The sequence below is a fragment of the Cebidichthys violaceus genome, unplaced genomic scaffold (genome assembly GCF_023349555.1).
Source record: "Cebidichthys violaceus isolate CVI_PGR_0920_01 unplaced genomic scaffold, fCebVio1.0.p SCAF_14, whole genome shotgun sequence".
Classification (NCBI taxonomy): Eukaryota; Metazoa; Chordata; class Actinopteri; order Perciformes; family Stichaeidae; genus Cebidichthys; species Cebidichthys violaceus.
In genome coordinates this window covers 10,082,344-10,103,365 of record NW_027176307.1, presented here as the reverse complement: position 1 = coordinate 10,103,365, position 21,022 = coordinate 10,082,344, and the positions used below count along the sequence as shown (strand labels likewise).

Genomic DNA, 21,022 nt, shown 5'->3' with positions numbered 1-21,022 from the left:
GCCTCTTCCAGTTTTTTACTACCAAAGACATCTGCTGCCTGAGGTGACACGTGTGGATACAGCTCTTACGCTGATAAAACAGCACTGCTGGGAACGTGATCTGCACCAGCGCAATACCGTCACAACGGAGAAGCAGAAAAACTACAATAGATCTGAACCGTTGAGGTCATTCTGCTCCTTCAGCGCAAATCACTGCCAATTAAAGATGGGAACTATTTTCCTATTGCCCTCTGGTTAGGGTTTGATTTGTTATTGTTGTAACACCTATATATAGCATGTTGACTTTGCTACTGTGGTAAATAATAAATGAGACATTTTAATATTGCACTTTTATGAAGTTGGGAGACTTGCGAGGGAAGAAGGGGAATGGTCTCAGCGAATTGGTTTGAACAACTTTTAAAATGATTGTTTTCTAAATGAAGTTTGGATCGATCGGTGCTAAGCTATGCTAACATTGTAGCTGCTCCACTAACACTCAAAATATCGCCATCTACGCATTAATATGGCAGCGACGTTGCTGTTTATACCATAGAATGTCTAACACATACATATATACACAGAGATCTTCCCTTTTTCTTTTTTACTTTTAGCAGCTGCCCCGACAATTAGGATACAATTAGAATACTACTTCGTCATAAGATTGCAACTTGAACTTTGACCTCTTGTAGCATATTGTGGGTGGGAATAGCCTGAAAAGCATGCTTCAAAAGATGCAACCAGATGCAGTAGGACATCCTGGTATTTTTGGCATACTGAATTTGACTGTGGCTGAGTGGAGCAGGGTCGTCCTTCAATCAGAGAATCAGCGGTTCGATCCCCGGCTCCGCTAGTCCATGTCGCGTCCTTATAATATACATTTTTTTTTCTCAAACTGTGGAGTACGCTGCAGTAGTGAAACTGAAAAAAATGGCGGAGTGCCCCTTTTAAAGGTCAGGTGTCATTCAGGTTAAATGCTATTTCATTGTCAAGCACATCTTAACTAAATTGGATCGGCTTCACTCATTTCCGCGTGCTTGAAGTGCGCTCAGTGCAGCTGCAGGAGACCAAATTAGTGCGGGGCTGCCTATTGGATTGTGAGAACATATAAATAAATGGCTGGGTGCCCCTGCTGAAGTGTCCATGAGCAAGAAGACCCTCCCCGGCAGCTCAGATATCAAATAGCGGTGATGGTGGAAGTGAAAAAACACGTGGCTGAACCACTGGTATTGAAAGGTCGAGTGTGTAGGATCTGACAGCATCTAGCTGAAACTTCTCCCGTGTGCCAAGACCCCAGCGTAATGAAAAGACAATGACTCGTTTTCAGAAAACATATCGTCACATTCCATTGATGCCGATAGATCCCCCGTTAATGCAGCACACTGTACCTTTAAAAGACAGCGAGGTGAGGGCTGTGCACAACAGATTGAGGTCTAGTCCAGGTCTCTCCTCTCTAATCCCACCTGACTGCCATCTGAACCCCTCCTTCATGCAATAAAAACTGAAGGCTCATGTGCGCAGACGCCAGCGGCCTGCAGTCACTGATGTGCGAACACTAAAGAAACACATAGATTAAACGGCAGCCTTAACACACACACACACACACACAGCTGTGTGTGTGTGTGTGTGTGTGTTCTCGGGTGTCGACAGGTGATGAGCGGGATGCTTTCTGAGCAGCAGCTGTGTGGATGTCAGGGGCCCCGTGGAGAAAGACCTCTGAAAGTTTAATAAGTGTCTTGTTGCTGCAGGAGGAGCTGAAGGCCTGTGAACCCAGCTGGCTGTCGGTCCGTCTGTTACCGCACGCTCCGTTGGTTCTGTGCAGCGTGGCTCTCCGATCAGATGGAAGCCAGCTAACAGGTGGATGGAGGGATTTCCCTCGGTGTGAGCGCTCCAGGTACATTTTTCACTCCAGACACACGTGTCAATAATGCACGATTTTATCCTTAACACGACCAATATCGTCAGGGACGTAATGAGATATACGTGTATATTATTATATATATATATATATTATACTTGTACTATATTTCAAATAGTTAGACAATATTCAATCAGACCAATCGGTCCGCAGATTACAGATCAATCACGGACGCTTACAATGATGACCATTGACTGTTACATCATACTAATTCATCAGAATATTGTTCACAATACAAAACATGCATTTAAGCACAGACACTGGAGCTGTGAGGGTTCATGCGTCTGTGCTGAACCGCCACGGTACCGGGGCCACACAGTATGTAGACTGATGCACGTGATGTGGAACAAAAGTCCAAAGAGTTTGGCCCGCAAACTTTTAGCCGTGCACCGCTAGCAACATCACACCTCCAGCTGTAGCCGATAGCAAGACCACTTTGAGATGGTTCAGGAGCTGGTAGTCTGAGCAGAGAGGGGCCAGACAGGACCACCTCATCAGATCTCACACACACACACACACACACACACACACACACACACACAACGCTAAGCACATGGAGCTGACGCAGTCGGTGCAAATAGAACCCGCTGATGGTGTTTACTGTGTCGAAGGTCATGTAGCACTCAAACAGCCCCAGTGGATGACAGATCGGTTATTTCTGTAGAGCAGTTGGAAAATAAAAGAGATGGTAAACAATGATTAACCACGTGGGAAAGAAAATGGTACCAAACTGCAGGACAGCAATCCAGCTTCTGTGTGTGTGTGTGTGTGTGTGTGTGTGTGTGTGTGTGTGTGTGTGTGTGTGTGTGTGTGTGTGTGTGTGTGTGTGTGTGCGTGTGTGTGTGGGCATGAACATTTTTACCTTCCCCAGCCAATAATCAGGAGAGGAAGGATTTATAATTTGAAATGCTGCATCACAAACCTAAATGGGTAAAAGAAATGCGTTGGAGATGGAAGTAAATACAGAGCTGCTGGGTGCACACGGTCAGGCCTTATCCAGCCAGAATGAATTATTCAGCACACACACACACACACGCACACACACACACACTGCTGTTCTCACGCTGCAACAGGGACCTGGAGTGCAATAAGAAGTAATTAGAAAACCTCCCTTTTACACCTTTTGCTGTCTGTTTTGCCTTCTAAGATTTAATGAGCAAACTCAGGGGGAAAGGGATATTGGAGCCATACCAGCTAGAAGTGCATATCAACTCTTTTCATCGTTTGAAAAGTTAAAAAGCAGGTCACGTTTGGTGCCAGAGAACGAAGCGAAGGATAAGCCGTCCTCCCTGCCAGGCCTGCCCCCCACACACACAGCTGACCGCGGGGAGTTCATGTGTCGGATGATTCTCCCTGCCAGTGCACAGCCATTGTCCAGGGGAACAAAGCTGGAGAGGTTTGTCCGGGGCCGAATGAGGCTGCGACGTGGATGACCTGTTTCACAGCTCGCGCTTCACCCCCCCGCCTGTCTTTTGCCTCCCATTCCTTCCTCCTGGAGCTGCGACTCTTATTCCTCCTCTCTGCTCATTCACCATATAGCGAGGCTACAAGTGGCTGGACAAAGGGTGTCAATTTGGCAGTGATGTGTTGCCGGGACGACCACTTCTGATGACGGAACTATTTAAAAAGGAGGGGGGGGCTGCAAGTTGTCATGGGACTAAGCAGGCCCGCAGGCCCGTCTGTGTGTGTGTGGGTGGGTGTGTTTTCTTACATGGCCTGAACTTTGTGACAATAACACGCCATCATTTTAAAGTGAAATAGTATTTTATATGTGCTGGTCGTCCTGTGGGCAGCGGGGGGTTAATGGAGCTCTTAAGTTGCTGCAGAACACATTAAACAAACACCCCCGCTGGGATCAGGGTGGCATTATTACTTTTATTTTACACTTTGAAGTGATTTTATAATGACTCCGACATTCAGGAGTCACCTTGTTTTGTAGGGCGTTGTGTGAACCCTTCAGCTTCACGCGGTGAGGCTTTGCATGCAGCCACAAAAGGCTAACGCTAAGCTAGCTGTCGACCAAAAGGTCTCATTTTCTGTCCACACATGTTCAGATCACAGACTGTATACAAAGATGGGCACCGCGTCTCCACCTAATGATAATGTTGAATTTCTAACTTGCACGCTGACAGAAATAGCATATCTCAGCATATTGGGACCAGTCACAGTCTGGGGCCCCGTTCTATTACACAGTCCGGGGCCCCGTTCTATTACACAGTCCGGGGCCCCGTTCTATTACACAGTCTGGGGCCCCGTTCTATTACACAGTCTGGGGCCCCGTTCTATTACACAGTCTTGGGGTTCAGAAATGTCATCTGTGTGTCCGCGGTCCGACAGTGCTAGCTATCAGTGGGAATGTCGCTAAGCCATCTAGTGACGCGATCAGTGACTGTGTGAACCACAGATGATCTTCATAAAGTCTATATAAATATCTAAAGTATGAATAGTTTTGATGACATATTAGCAGCCAAGTGTTTGGCATTTTTCGTGTTATTTATTCGTCATGATGAAGTGTGTAAAGGCCTTAATGACAAATGATTTTTTTTTTAAGTAACTTGGTAAACCCTGGTTCATCAGCCGATCTTATCAAGCCATTCTCTCTCTACGCTCCAATCATAGACTGTATATAAGAAGTGGACCCAGTCATCGTGACGGAGTTGTAGGAGGAAGGTGGCTGGTTCGTGGCGTGGTGTTTAGGTGGAGAAGAAATGACTTCTGAAATCAGACAGAGCGATGAGAGGGAGTGATCTGTTATGTTCGTGCTGTGTGAATCTGCCTTTAGGGAATAGGACAGTTCATCCCTTCAGCTCTGTTCGCTGTGTTCCTCACAGTCGACCTACAGAGGGGACAATGTGTGAAGAGGGAAATTGATTTTGAGCCGCTCAGCTGCTTGGTGCCTCAGCCACGTCCTCGGCTCCTTTACGGCATCGCTTCAACTGGAAGGATGTGCGGGGGGGGGGGGGGGGGGGGAGTGGTGCAGTGTCAGGGCCCCTGCACCTGGGGGTTTCACTTAGTCCTGAACAATCGATGGATCGATCAATCAAACGGTGCTGCTTGGCTGTGTGTTGCCGCAATGCATTGAAACAGGCATAGGCCTATATTACCAGTGTATGAGTATCAAGTAACGTTTACAGAACACTTTTTAAAATCACACCCCAGCCAGACTCCAGGAAGAAGAAGTGAATGATGGGGCAATTTCATAAAACAAAATTCATTGACTTAACCGTGCAATAACCTCAGAAAGGCTATATAACAACGACATAAGGATGCCGTTAAAACATTAATTCATCAGAGCTCTCACATAAGAGTCTACAGTGAGAACCCTGGCCAAAAAGTCAGCAACAAAACATAAATATCGTTTGTAATGAGTTATTGAAGGAGGGTAACGGAAGTGCGGAGTGTAAAGAAGCTAAAAATCAATCTCCTCCGCTCTATTTCAGTACAGACAGCACCGCACGCACACGCACACACACACACACACACAACAAACAGCGCGTCTATTTCTCTGAAACAACGTTCTCATGAACAATGCACTGGATAAGGTCAATGTCACCATTGCATCGTGGCGGTCAGTGGGTGAGGGTGACGATGACCAAAGTCGCTTGGCTGGTTAAAAGTACAACTTTTGAGCATAAAACACAGAAAGGATTCAGGCTTTTATTTTGTAAAAGTGTTATATCTCTATCACTGGCTCACTGGGGCAGAGCCTCCATTCATTTGACCAGAAACACCCGTTATAAAATAACAACAAATCAAAACAAAGTTTTCAGAAGTGTTACTTTGTTAAATGCCAAGAATGAGTTTTCACAATCAAACAATCATTTATCAAACCCGTCTCAAAGCGTGTTGTTGTGCACCTTCGTATCGGTTTTCTCCCCTCACTCATTTTACATTTAAACTCAATGAATAAATGTGCTTCCCCTCCTCTGCCATCGTCCCGTCCTTCCTCACAGCACGCTGACCGACATGAGCTGAAATCTCACAACAAGACAAGTGTGTGTGTGTGTGTGTGTGTGTGTGTGTGTGTGTGTGTGTGTGTGTGTGGGGCTGACAGGGCAAAGCGGAGAAGTGCACACTCATGAGCTGTCGTGGCTCATCGTGCTAGCCTGGCCTCCTGCTGGCAAATCACACAGCTGAGCGCACCGTGGGCACGCAGCTGGTCGGAGCGGCGCTCCATGCCCACAGGGGGGGCACCGTCGACTGGCACCGCCTCCGAAACAAAGCGGCAGGACCCCCGCCCCCCACACACACACACACACACACACACACACACACACACACACACACACACACACACAGACACACACACACACTGTAGAGCTGGGGAGGTTTTAAGAAACAATCTCACAGAAGACAATAATAAATATACACAGAGCTCTCAAAACCCAGTGGCTGTTTGGTCAAAATTCGGAGATTAACAAACGTTTGTCCAGATTGTGATGAATACATTTCTAATGGGCTTCCGTCGTGGGGCGGCTGGGCTCAGCCTTAGAGATAGGGGGAGGAGCTCAGACGTGACGAATGGGGTCGGCTGAGAAAGTTCAGACATCTGATCGAGAAGCCTGAATGAATGTTGTTGTTAACAGTTTGTAGACTCGGCACAGGGTTCATCGGTGGCAGATGTTTGTGAACCAAACTGTGGCTTCGCACCGGTCGGTAAGTGATGTCAGTGGCAGAGTGGTGAGCAGAACGCCTCGCAGGTTGAACACACAACCCTCCTGTCCGCCACACACACGCTGACGGAAGTATCTAGAGCTCAGCAAACACTATCAGCACTCGTAGTCTGTGACATTTACAAGTACGCACTAACACCGCTCAAATGAAGACTCCACTGTGCTACAGAGGCAGTAAAAAGGACCTATTTTGGTCGCTTGTTGAGACAATCACAATTCAATTGGTACTGCCAACGTGCTGAGATTGTATTATTAGTAATCATGAAACAAGTGTGGGTGTAAACTCGTGCTAATCCGGGATCACACCTTCCCTTTCCTCCCTCGGGTCACTTCAACCCGCTGATGAAGGTGTCATATGGTGGACAGGCTCAGGGCAGACAGACCCTCAACGTGACGCTAAACAAGAGTAACGACGAGCAGATGGGAATTTTTGGACGTAGACCTTTTTTTTGTGTGTTTCATTCCGTTCATACTTTAACTGTCCAATGACTGCATTCATATGAATGCAAGCGCTGCTTTTGAAGGGGGAATTCTTCAAGCATGCGCTGGATTAACACTGACCGTCGGGGGAAGCGGCCGTGACACGATCGATCCACAGTCAACATCTTTGTTAGGTCATTATAAGATGTTTGTCAACTCGGTTTTTACCAACACGCCAATGCCCTGCTGTTACAACAAAAAAAGAATAATGGATTTTAGTATTTAGTTATTACTAGGGCTGGAACCATGTACTTATCAAAATATCATGATACTCGATTGCCAATTTGATATGTTTTGCAATTCAATATTAGCTCTCCCCGTCAGCTCGATCTGGATCATCTGAATCAGTATTTGGCTGCAGTACAGTTGTAGTGACCACAGACCACTTTCACCACTGATATTTACGTTACTGCAATACTATTATGCAATACCACTATTGTACCTATCCATGACAGAGTTTACATGCAGCTTTAAGCCTCGTCTAGCTCTGCTTTTCCTGGCAATGTGTGAAACACAAAGTGTTTCCATACTTCACTGTATGTGTAGTTTTACACATACTTAAGATTTAAATATGAAGGTGCAGGTCGTATCGCCGCAGATCTCGGACCGTACGTTTCCTGCTTTCCCTCCTGCGCTGTGTGTTTTAGATTTAACTGTCACGTAACTCATAGATTGACCACAATAAAAGCTGTAACTTCTTTCCACCTCCACATATAATACAATAAAAGCAAATTAATTTGAATTACATCGCACGAGTCAATAAAAGTAATTTCTAAATAATTCGGTTTACTTAAGTGAATGCATTTTTTTCCACCCCTAGTTTTTACATTTGGGAAAAGTCGTAGTCAAATGAAATCTGTACTTGGTATCAGAATTGTGGAGCCGTTAAGTCAGATCGGTGCATTCGTACTTATAATGTCGACGAGGTAAAGATGAGGTGCTCTCTCTCTCTCTCTCTCTCTCTCTCTCTCTCTCTCTCTCTCTCTCTGTGTGCGGCCTGCTGCTCTCACAGACAGTGAGGCTGCATTAGCTGCCAGCCGTCCCCAAACAAAGGAACAATTAAGCCCCAAATTACACACCATGACGTCGGCAAAACACCACGCAACAGAAAGAATAGAGGCAGTTACTCAACCTGGTCTGTAATATCCTCCTGAGTGTCTATGTGGTGACCCGTGTTCTATCCTTCAACATGACTAAACAAGGAACACACACACACACACACACACACACACACACACACACACGGTGGTGGCCTAGAGATTAGAGAAGTGAGCTTGTGACAGGGGGTTTGCTGGTTTAATCACCGGGTCAACTGGGACACTCGAGTGTGATTAAAATGCGCTCCCTTCATAGCTACTGTTGGGACACCCTTGAGCAAAGCACTTAACCTTCAGCTGCACTTTACAGCACGTGACTTAGGCTGGTCTTTACCATCTAATGAGGTAGAAATACCATATATATACTTAAATCTGGTCATATTGGGACCGCAGTGACGACCGCTGCTTGTGGCTACGCTCGGAGCTCAAAGTCTCGTCTTTCACTCGAGTGAATCAGCAATAATCCGGAGAGAGAGCTGCGTCTGCCACAGGCTGCGGTTACTTTCCTCCTTGGGGCGACTTTACCTCCGCAAACAGCCAGTCAGCAGACGGCCGAAACGTGAGACGTGAGGGACGTGTTCCGGGGAACGGACGGAAATAATAATGCAAAAAGAGCTGGCCGGGAGTAAGAAGCCCGTAAAGCGGCCCTTTTTTGGAGCAGATTTGTGGGGGAGCGAGATTAAGCGAGATTGGCGGAGAGAGGCTGCACAGGGAGGAGAGAGGGAGATAAGGAGAGCGAGGAGCAGATGGTGGCGGGGAGCCAGACGCGATCAGAATCTTCCCGAAAACTTCAAAAGGGGGAAACTGGTGAAGCACAATAACGTCCTTCTCCTGTCCTAATTCACTCGCACGCTCAACGTTTTATAGCTCAATCCACCTTGAGATGGCTTCAGGAGAGCACATGCTCAGAGAGAGTACGGGAGAGGTGGCGTCTTCATTTGATATGAATTATTCAAGATTATAGTCAATAAATGGAATCAAAATACTGATAACTGTATCTTTAGAGCACTTTTCAAAGTGAAAAAGGAAAAAGGTAATTTTTTAATTTTAATAATAAACAGATCATTTTGTTAGTGTGTGTGTGTGTGTGTGTGTGTGTGTGTGTGTGTGTGTGTGTGTGTGTGTGTGTGTGTGTGTGTGTGTGTGTGTGTATATACAGTACATGGCTGCAACCCCCAATGTGTAGTGAAAGAGCATTGTATTACAGTAGACAGATTAATCGATTGTCAAAATATTGGTTAGTTGCAGCTGTAATGTACGTAATAGTCCATTCAAAAAGTTTTGAACCAAAACAGTTTATAAATGTCGGTGGAAAGTTCCATGACGTATCGTAGAATGATGCATAATACTGGCGGGCTTTTATGTAAGTGTATATGGAAGTAGCCATGTTGACAATTCAGTGGTAAAAGTGAAATACATTTAGGTCGGCTGGTACATCAGCATATTATAAAAATGCAAAAGAAAAAAAGAAAGTAATTCACTTATCTTTTTGTTAATTTGTTTGTATTTGTATATAACTCTGCACACACACACCCCACCCTCCACCCCCAACATGCACTGTTTGTCTTCATCAAACGACGCGTCATGTCTCCACGTCTCTGGACACAGTCTTGGGAACAGTTTCCTGTGTCTACTCCACTAAGCTCATGATCAGTCTGTGTGACACAAGAGGACAAGCAACAATATCTGACTGCAGGGTTCGCTACCAGTCCCATTGATTCAGCTCCACAATAACACAATAGGACAAAGCAAGTACTGTTATTGAGGCAATCTTCTACAAAGACTATTGAGAATGACTGAGAATTATGTCTGTGTGCTGCCTGGTGATGAAGTCATACTTCTTCTGATGATACAGCACCATGAGCTATTAATCTGCAGAGTGAAGAGGAGATGACTCAGCTCCCCACTGACTCTGTCTTTGCATCTCGTTCTCTGTCTAGACTCCGTACCTCAAGTCCTACAAATCAATGTACGGGTCAAATGTATTCCCATTTGAACTTAACCTCTGGCAGACCTCATTAACACCTTAATGTAGATGTGATGACCTAACTGTCCGCGCTCTATTTTTAACCTCTAAGTGACCACACAGTGCAGCAGTTCTGGAATAAAAACAGTTCCCTCAGCTCCTGTCAGTCATCTGTGGCGTGAACCTGCAGCTCGGGAGAAACCAGGTCTTTCAGCGGTTGTCAGGGCTCGTTACCGTGATGCTTCACAGCAGCACCCCCCCCTCCTCTCCTCCTGTCACCCCGGCGATGCCGCTTATCAAACGTGGCCCTGAGATAAGCAGACATCAGCGCTACGTGCCGCCTGACACAGCGCAGGGGAACGAACTGGCCGCTACGTCGTCGCCCTCGCGGCTCAGGAATGTGCTCATCGTATCCTTGACCTTAACTCTTCTAACTGAACAAACAAACGTGTTTTATTTTGACCACCCAACACAAATGTCTGTACAGTCTTCCTGCTGGAGGGAGCATTTAGCCCACTGGCAACTAAACTATTCCCATTATGAAAATAAGGAACATTTCAAAACACACTGTATGAACAATTTCCCACAAGGCAGCGGGTCACAACAGACTATAAAACTAAAAAAGCATCTCTTATGCTCTGAAAATGAATATACCAGAATAGAACATGTGCATTAAGAGAGTTTCAATTAGTTCCACCTTGTCTAAATGCCAATGTGAGGGACAATTACTTCTCTAATTGTTTTATCCGGTTCAGCTTTCCCATTTAACTGCTGCTTGAAAGCAGCAGGGGAGGTAGAGTTTGGTTGGTTCTTTTCCTCATCCTCGTGATCGGCATATCTGGGTGATGCATGTTTCCACTCGTGCCCCACTACGATGGAGCAACGCCTGCAACGCACAGTCCTCGTCCTACGCACAACTCTCTCTGTTTTACCGTTGCTGACCAGAAACCTGCAGGCGGGTCCTCCAAGCACCACTTCCCAGTTATTGGACAGTTCTACAGCTTATTTAAAGAGCTTAGAAGCTCCGGTTGGCTGAAATCAACTTGATGTCCGTCTTCCGCTCGCCAGACTATCGTCTATTGAGCAAAGCAAGGAAGTCTGATTCAACGCATGAATGATGACCATGAAATGTTCATCCATGACTTCTCTCAGCTTCCATTGTTCAGTCAGCTGTCCATAGAAATTAATGGACTTCTGGGAAATTAGAGCCACACAATGCGTGTGCTACACAACGCAGTCATGTGAAGTGAACTGATGACACAAAGTCAGCTGGTGTGATAGACTATATTTAAGATGTGGACACCGTCACTGTGACGTCACCCATTGGCTGGTGGACTATAGTGTTGAAACCTCAAGTTTGGTATTTTAGCAGTCACAATCTTGGTTTTTTTGGAACTAGAAGTGAGTAAGTACAACCAAACACTGATTAAGACATTTTTGGCCACCAAATTGTTACAATTATGAATTGAAAAACAGACTGTGAAAGGGTTGAAGTTCTAAGACAAAAACACGGACAACTCCCAGACAGAACAACACCTTGAAGCTACCTGTCAATCACAAGAGAGCCCTAAAGCATACTCTGCTTTATGGTCTGTTTGACTCTAAATAGATCATAATTTACTAAATGAACATCATGCTGTGTTGAAGAAGACTTGAAACTAGAGATTGAGACCATAAACTCATGTTTACAATGTTTACTGAGGTAATAAATCAAGAGAGAAGTAGAGTCATTTTCTCAGAGACTTCTATACAACCAGAGGAGTCGCCCCCTGATGGTCACTAGAGAGAATGCAGCTTTAAAACACTTCTGCAGTGGCTTCACTTTTCAGACCTTGTATGTTGCCACATCAGCTGAGCTGCAGCACTGAACAGCTGGTGGACCAATAACTTAGGGTGGCCACAACCTCATGAGACACTAACACACAGCCACAAGTGTCCTGCATGAGTCAGCTCTGTGCAGCTGGGGCCGCCACTCACACAGTCACACACACACACACACACACACACACACACACACACACACACACACACACACACACACACACACACACACACACACACACACCTGTTGCACCCCGCAGACACACCAATACCTCTCCACTGGTCCCTCATGTCTCCCATTGAATGACGGCGGGGACAACTTGCATTTAAAAACCAGTGATCGCGTCTTTAGTCCTGTCTGCTGCCGTCAGTGGTGAGCCGATGTCCAACACTGGACCCAGTTCAAGAAGAAATAATATAGAAAGTTGTTCAAAAAACAAAAAGTATGAGGAATAGGGGGGAGAAAATGAGAGATGAAAAGATTGTGGTTTCCATTCTGGGACATGGACACACCATGCGGCTCTTTGAAACAACCAAAGCTGTTGTTAACCACAGTTTGGCCAACAGAGAGATTCCAACAGCTGGATTCAATTAGGGGCTTTCTTAAAGGGGGGCCGGCACCATCCACACCGCATGTCTCACTTCTTAAAACACACACAAAAAGTTTGTTCAGAGATGGGAGCGTGCGCGCGTGTGTGTGTGTGTGTGTGTGTGTGTGTGTGTGTGTGTGTGTGGGGGGGGGGCCAACACATCCATAGAAGCTGATTTGGACATTTGAACTTCCTCCCCCGCACACTGAGGGAGGAAGTGTCCTGACAAAAGCACGCTGCGTTGGACATGCGTGGAATCAAGCAAAAAAACAACAGCCTCATCAGCAACCTCGGGCTGATTTTATTTCTTTTAGGACACATTCCTGAAGGGGGGGAGGGGATTTGACACAAAACTAACACAAACAGCTTTCACCAGGTCGTCTTTGATAAACAAGGACGTGTCTAGACCTTGACACCAAGGTGGTAACATAAACAGAGTGGTACTCCAACGGCCTGTTTTAGTCCAGTGTGCAACAACAATGTTACAGGAGATTTACAATAAACCCCAAAAAAAGGAAATGTATCATGCAACTGACTCCAAAGAGTGAAGTCAATATGTACAATCTTCAATAGAAGTCATCACCAGTTTCCTGCTGCCTTTAAGTACACTCAGCTGTGGGTCAGTCGCCCTTCAAAGGACCCTACAAAGCCAGCATCATGTTCACCAGGTGAAAACAAAGTTTCATCCGTGTCACACAACAGCCTTGAAGGGCAGCATGCGCGTGGGTGTCAAGAGGGTGCGCCTCCGTCACCGGGAGTTTTAAAGAGGTGTGTCCCCCGTACACCTCTGTCAGGAAGGTGTCTGCGAGCGTGTTCTTCTCATTAGCATTGAAGCACGGCTCTACTGTAAGTTTAGAGAGGCTGTCATCCCCCCCAACTGACAAAAGCGCACGAGCTGCTTTGAGGACCGAGAAGCACCAAGAAAACACAGAGCCTGTGCGCGAGTTTGCAAGAGTGTGTGTGTGTGTGTGTGTGTGTGTGTGTGTGTGTGTGTGTGTGTGTGTGTGTGTGAGAGTGTGTGAGACACTCGTAATGTGGCTTCAAATAAATGCTTCCCCATCACCAGCGCTGAGAGATTAATCCCTCTCGTGTGCAGTGTGGGAGTATAGCGGCAGGAACGAGCGAGCGCCATTCCCAAACCCGTGCACGTCCACGAATGCAGCACACATTCTGGAGCGCCGTTGAGCGAGCCCCTCCGGTGCGATAAAAAGCGGACAATGTTCAGCCTCTCTACGAAACACGCCGCGCGCCGCTCCGTCAGTACAACGGAGCGGCGCCACTGTATGCGACATGTCAAGCGACATGTTTAGCTAACATCTCGGTTGTAGTTTCCCTCGCGCTCCCGGGCGGCTCGAACTCCCCCCCCAACTTTCATCTCGTTATCTCCTCTGATATTAGTTCACATTTAAGACCATTTGGGGAAGCTTCTTACCTCATGACGAAAGTGTCGCCGGGCCAAATATATCACAAAGTTCCTCAGGTATCAACGAGGGGACTTGTAGTTCTGTTTCTCCCCAAAAGTTCACCGCTCGGTTCGAGGCTAACGGGCGACCAGATGAAAGGGGGTGCCGACGGAGTGACAAGACGCTCCACAGTCTGAAGGCTGTCCGGTAAAAAGAAGAAGAAAGTATACACAAAAAGAACAGGAAAAAAGAAAATTGGGATTTAAAAAAAAAAAAAGAAGAGCCAGTCGAGTCCTACATGGTCCAGAGCGTCGCGGCTCCGCTGGTGGTGAAGAGTCGCTGGGAGGAAAGTGGAGAATCGCAGCGTTTCTCGCTGTTTTCTGGCGCACTCGGGGTCGGCTGTGATGCGGCGCTGTGCGGCTCGGGTGCCGGTCTGCTGCCGCTGCCTGCTGGCTGCAACACGTTCTGCGTTCAGGGCCGCAGTGGAACCTCCTACTTTGAAGATCCACAGTCACACGGCCGGGAAAATAAAATAATTTATAAACGTTAACGCTACTTATTTAACTGTATGAGACACACTTTAGAGCTTATGTAGCCGGTGGAATGTTAAAGTCTCTGAATTCTGAGTGTATACTCGTAGCAAAGTGAACACAATTGCTGAATGGTGAATTATTTGGACAGCGTGCAGCTTTGATATATACTGACGTCATTTATTAAACAGAGACATTATTAGGTTAATACAGCGTCACCTAAAACACTCATCTAAATGTTGGGTTACATAAAAACTCTTTTGTTGGGTCTTTCGTGTGCGCTGCATTTATGAGTCTTTACTTTCCCACAGTACCTGAAGGCAGCAATTGACGCAACTTGTGGACGTAGCACGTACAGGTTGCCCCTGACAACTGAGTTGGCTCTCTTGATGTTGAGATGGACCACAGTGGACTGAACACACTACTGCTGTAAATACAGTAATCCTAGAGTACACTTCAACTGCTAATAGTAGTAGTAGTAGTAGTACTATTGTTATTATAATAATGTCATTATTAATTTACATGTACGGTCACTATAAACTCTCTTGCAGTATACAATCCACAGGTCAAAGTAAAAACACTGAAACTTTGATGAAGAATAACACCATATCACTGTTGTGTTGGAAACACAAAAGTTCATGACAAAGTAGGCTAACTATAAACTACTAATTTATTTATTTTTCATTTTAAGTAAAGGTCTTTTCCACACAAGCATCAACAACAATGTGCAGCCCAGACCAAGAGCTGGTGTCAGACCCACAGACGGGACCTGATGACCTGCCACAGGTGGCCCCTGACACCTGCTGTGTTATATACTGGTGTGTGTGTGTGTGTGTGTGTGTGTGTGTGTGTGTGTGTGTGTGTGTGTGTGTGTGTGTGTGTGTGTGTGTGTGTGTGTCACATGTCCACCGTGTGACATTGCACATCATTGAGCTATGACAGCACATCAGCTAATGAAGCCGGTACTATTATCCACACACACACAGCTCCGCTAACTCGAACCGTTTTACCGCCAAAAACTCAAAGCGCTGTTTCTTTATTTAGCTCTGGGGGGTACTATTCTCCAACCCCTGGCTTATGTTATCTGGAGATGAGTGCAATGCAACAACAAAAAAGAATGCATCATGAGAATGATTAGGAGAATGAAACAAACAGGTCCTCTCCTGAAGGGAAGCATTACCTCTGTTAGCCCCGCTGTTTGAAATGAGGCCTCAGACCGTATCTGACTTGTAGACTGAGGAACACAGTAACAATAAAGACAGTCCACAATAATACAATAAACCCAAATATAACACAACTAAGCCCCCTATAAGCTGATCTGAGTATGCACTGACTGTTGTTATGTTTAAAGGAAGCTCATACTTTTCTGACATTTTAAAAGAGGATTATGATCTTAAAAAAAAGAAAGGTGGAGGCAAAGCTCATAGTTGAGCTCTTCTGCCTTTATGTAACGCCACTGCACTTTGGAGCAAGTGTTCACCTCTGTGGAAAGGGCAGATTTGACCAAAACAATACCAGCACAATTTTAGCTTTTTACTATAGACTATCAGAGGAGTGACTTCATGCAAAAAAAAAATCTGTCTAGTAAATTGAATTAAAATGCATTGTGCAGTCATATGGGAGTACTTTTAAGGAGCAGACTCCTTCGTGTTCATGTTTGTGATCGTGGAATCTGAAGTGGATACAGGAAGTCATGAGGCGCTGGGGGTGAGCGAGCTGCAACTGACTCAGCTGGTGATGAATGAGCCGTCAGCTGCGATCCGCCCACTCCTCACCAGCGCTGTTATTGTGATCCTCTAAACGTCGTTAGATCCCTCCGCGATACATTCACTGTGAAGTCATCAGGAAGAGAAACGATGTTTTCATAAAACCTCCTAGTTCAGTCTTCTGAGTTCATCCAATATCGTTCAATAAAAAATAAAATACCTCAACTTTGTCTGCCATCTAGTGTACAAACTGTAGTATTACACAACCGGAGCGCTTCTTCTCAAAGCACCAGGTACATGTACCTGAGTACTGTACTTGTGAGCAGTTTTGTGGTACTTGTGCTATGTTTGTGCACTTTGAGATACTTATTCCAAGAGGTTGTTACACTTGTTACTCATTTAAATCTGTTTGACAGCTAGTTATGTTGCAGATTAAGATCGTATATACAAAACATGTCATCATTTTGTAAATCACTATTTTGGCGGATTAATGCCAGATACATCGAGCTACATTTCCACCACGTGCCGCAATGCTACTTACATGCCAATGCAACAAGTCTGGACTGATTGTATGGTAATCTTATTTTAATACAGTGCTTTTGCTACTTTAGAATGATCTGAATACTTCCGCCATGACTGAGCACCGCACATCCAATTATGGTTCTAAAAAAATACGTTGAGACAAGAAGAAATTAAGGTTTGGAAATCTTTAATCTCAAAATAATGAATAATTAATCAATCTGTCACATTCCGAGTCCTGTGGACCGTTCGCAGGGATTTGGGAAATGTATCAGCTTTAAGGGCAACCGTTAGAGGGCGACATGTTGACTTTCTCACACAATTCAGTACAGGATTATTTCCGGGATCATGTCAAAACAAAGGCTAGCAGACGAGACATTAGTTGCTATGTAGCTACGTAGATTTAACGCGAACCTGTTGATTCAACCCAAGATTAATAACTACAATCAACTGAGAGCATCAGCTGTTTAACATATAAAAACATGGGGCACGGGTTAGATGAAGCTGATGAATGGGAACTTCAGGTCAGTTTTGTCAGTGGGACATAATACATGTAGGGTAGTCTCATTTGTTATAATACATTTTAAACTTGGTAGGAGGTGTTCAAAATACAATACAATATTATCTAGTGGAATCAGCTTTTTGATCACTATTTGATATTACTCAATAATACCACAAACTTCAAAATGTATGTTTGACGTGCTTTTGTTTTGAAACCACAACCCGGAAGTGGTTTCGGCTTCATATTCCCTTCTTTCTGATTGGCTGCGTTCACGCTGGTGCTGATGTGGTGTTCTGAAGTTAGCACGCCTGGTCGACCGACTCTGACATACTCTTTGGTTTAATAGTAGCTTTGCTTTGTTAGACAAAACATAAACATGCCTTACTTTCAGACTTGGGAGGAGTTCGCCCGTGCAGCAGAAAAACTGTATCTGACAGACCCCATGAAGGTGAAAACACGTTATCACATAAGTGGGTTAGCATGCTAGCTGGCTAGCTCGCTAGTCGGATAGCTCGTCAGCGACGTGAATGCGCCAGCTGCTGGTGTTGATGTTTCAGTTGTTCTTGTTTCCAGGTCCGTGTGGTCCTGAAGTACAGACACTGCGACGGCAACCTCTGCATCAAAGTGACCGACAACGCCGTGGTGAGTGACGTTGAGTACTAAAGTATACCGAGTTCTGTTGGAAGTGATCCTGTCTACACGAGAGACTTACCAAACCGTCCCTTGCGTCCCCTACCTGTTTCAGTGTATCACTTGGTATTAACGTTTGAATGCTGGGAAAAACCCCAGTGCGTGTAAACTGAGGTGGGATTCTACTGACGTGTAACGTGGAAACAACTGTGAGGCTGTTACGTAGTACTTCCACACTCTCAGCTGTAGTTAGTAGTGTTCTAGTGATTGATGGAGTCAACTACTTTGATCAGCAGCATTACATCAGTCCAGTGTGTCTACAGACCATTGTTCATAAAGACAATGATCACGTTTGATAGACAGGGCTCAGCATCAACTATTAGGTGATTATTAATTGATTGCCAGGCTGACGTCAGCTTTTTGTGGCCATGCTGATAATAGGGTAGTTTCCTTTTTATACTAAGAGTAGGTCAGATTCAATGAATACCTCACCCTCAAAGTAACCATTGATATGTCAGCTGACCCCGATGCTGCCCAATGTTTGGGAAGTACTGAGCATGGGACCCAGACCGTCCTCAGCCAAAGACATTCTTAGTCCACTAACACTCGTCCCATTTTGTTGACTAATCGGTTAGTTGATTTAATCGACAGATCTGCAAAACTTGTGTTTTCTCCACAGAGAATCGCACAAACGCACAACTTTAAATGTAAAAAAAAAATCATAAAAACAACTAATAACCAGAACGACTGATTAGTTCACCAACTTACTAAGAGGGGGGGGGGGGGGGGGGGGCAGCTTAAATGTGAGAGATTTTAGTTTTTTAGTTCTCAGTTTTTGATTGTCAGTTCACCATGGAGGTATGCAAGAAAAACAGTTTTTCTCAAGAATTCAATGTAAAACAGGGTGCGTGATTAATATACAAATGATAATTTTGTGTGTGTGTGTGTGTGTGTGTGTGTGTATGTGTTGTACATGCTTTGCATTATCTTTGTCTGCTTCAGCTCAAAGATGCCGGGATGCTTCGCCTCCCAAGATGTCTCAAATGTCCTTTGTTTTTCGCGCAGGCTCCTCTGGTTCTTTGTCAGTTGCGTTGACGGGTCGGTCGATCTTTTCACCCCACAGTCAAACAACGTGATTTGCCTCACTTTTCATCTCTGAAACAGATTCCTCGCACGGAGCAAACACACGTACAGCGTTGTCACGTGCCGTGTTGTACGGTTCTGGCAGAAACAGCGACGTTTAAATATCACCAATGCAACACTTGCCCAGTACTAGTTATAATAAATAACTAGGTCTGTACCGAACAGTTCAAAGCGTTGCATTCATAACATTTACATTGAAATTATTATTATTAATAATAATGTACAGAAACATGGCCTGCAATAGTCCACCTTTTATTCCTCTCTCTCCGTCACTCTCAAACACAAACGCACTGTGAGCGAAGCAGCGTTCAGTAATTATATCCATATTTTTGGGGGGTTTAGCCTTTCAAAAACATTTTCAATGCAGTCAATACAATGGTTTACGCTCCTGCTCACATTTGTGTTAATGGGGCGGTCTAGCAGCAATCTAACAGAACCACAAATTACATTTATGTAACCACAATAGCACAAGATCATATTTCCATCATAATGTCATAAAATATGACGACAGACATTCAAAGCGTCTTTCAAAAACCTCAATAACAGCTTTGATTGTTCAAATCATCATTCATTGGCCCTTCTGCAGTGACTGCACAATAATCAGATGAAAGTCAAAAGCAGCTTTATTTCAAACACTGACTTTAAAACAACTTGTTTAACACTTGTTTGCACATAGACTAGGCCATTCATAAATCCCTAATGTCAACAGATGATGGATAGTAGACATTTAGGCCTGCAGATGTAAACTGTCCTTTTCTGTAATGAAATGTACAGGCTCTGACGACAGTAATAGTAGTAATGTAATAGTAACTAACCCTTGCCCTCATGCAGTCTTTTGTCCGTCCCTGCAGTGTTTACAGTACAAGACGGACCAGGCCCAGGACGTGAAGAAGATCGAGAAGCTCCACGGAAAACTGATGAGACTCATGGTGTCCAAGGAGACACACAGCGGGTCCATGGAGACGGACTAAAATGCTCTCCAGGCTCTGGCCTTCTAGAGCACCCGGACTGAGTTCAGTGGACGCACTGGTTGTTGAGAGCGCAGTACCACCTGAGTGCAACGTGGAGTCCGAGAGATGGGAATGTGGTGGGATTGATCTGGCTGCCTACACTGATCCAATACCATCAGGGACGTGTCATATATATACTGTATATATTTTATTCTCTCTGGATGTTTTCTGATGCGTTCTTCATAAACGATCCAATCATCTTTCCTTTTACTTATCAGGTGTTGTGATCTCATCCCTGATGGTATTACTATACAGTACGGTCAGTGTAGGCTGCTGGGACATTTTAGGAAATGTAGAGATGGGAAGAGGAGAGAGGTTGGGTTAATGTGGGACAAAGTGTCCAACAATTACAAATCCTCTGCTGCAGTGTAAGCAGCAATTTTTTTTTTTTTCCAAATAATTTTGACAGGAGCTTGTGTTTTTTATTTTCACTTTAAAGAGGACGGGCAATGAAGACATTGCATGTTTTTCTTTCTAGTCACATCTATGTAGCTATGTTGGATTCAATTTCAGCACAGTGAGTGTTTTCTTTTTGTTTTTTTCATCATGGACTTGAACATGAATGAAGCAGGACCTTCTGATTTCCTAACTACAGTGTGGAGGGGACACACACACACACACACACACACACCCCTACACCTTCAAATGCCATTTTATCGTCTGAGAATCAGTTCAATAAATGTTTATTTACCCCAGTACAGCCAGTATCTCTCCTGTATTCATCTTGTGTTGGTGTTGTATACAACGCCATGTCTGCATGATTCCAATGGACCTGTTCCTACTCCCTACTTGTGGCTCCTTTGCTAGGACCACACCCAACTTTGAACTTCATTTTGAGCTCAACTACACACAGTAAGGTTTCGTGACTGCACCGAAAACAGAGGAGTTTGAAAATGCTCTCGAGGAAGGATAAGTTTGAAAACTCCAGGTAGCGTATTCGTGTGGACGGACGAAAACGGATATGTTTGGAAACGATGACGCCCACACCCACGTTTGCTACTTGATTGGTTCTTAGCAGTCATGACGTGTCCTTCCCTGATTCGTCACTCCCCTGTCAT

At 45.0% G+C, this 21,022-nt stretch overlaps 2 protein-coding genes across 2 annotated transcripts in view; one reads left to right on the top strand and one right to left on the bottom strand.

The window, feature by feature from the left end:
• Nucleotides 1-14,338, bottom strand: part of enah (ENAH actin regulator) — a 111,986-nt gene extending 97,648 nt beyond the window's left edge. The window contains exon 1 of the mRNA XM_068708766.1: nt 13,954-14,338. Within this exon, the coding sequence (XP_068564867.1) occupies nt 13,954-13,958 (5 nt within the window). The 5' untranslated portion in view covers nt 13,959-14,338. The remainder of the gene's footprint in view (nt 1-13,953) is intronic.
• A 3,119-nt stretch (nt 14,339-17,457) lies between these two features.
• srp9 (signal recognition particle 9) lies at nt 17,458-20,662 on the top strand. Its single transcript, XM_068708783.1, has 3 exons — nt 17,458-17,629; nt 17,755-17,823; nt 19,806-20,662. Exons 1-3 carry the CDS (start codon nt 17,558-17,560, stop codon nt 19,923-19,925), a joined length of 261 nt encoding a protein of 86 aa, XP_068564884.1. The 5' UTR covers nt 17,458-17,557; the 3' UTR covers nt 19,926-20,662.
• Nucleotides 20,663-21,022: the final 360 nt, after the last annotated feature.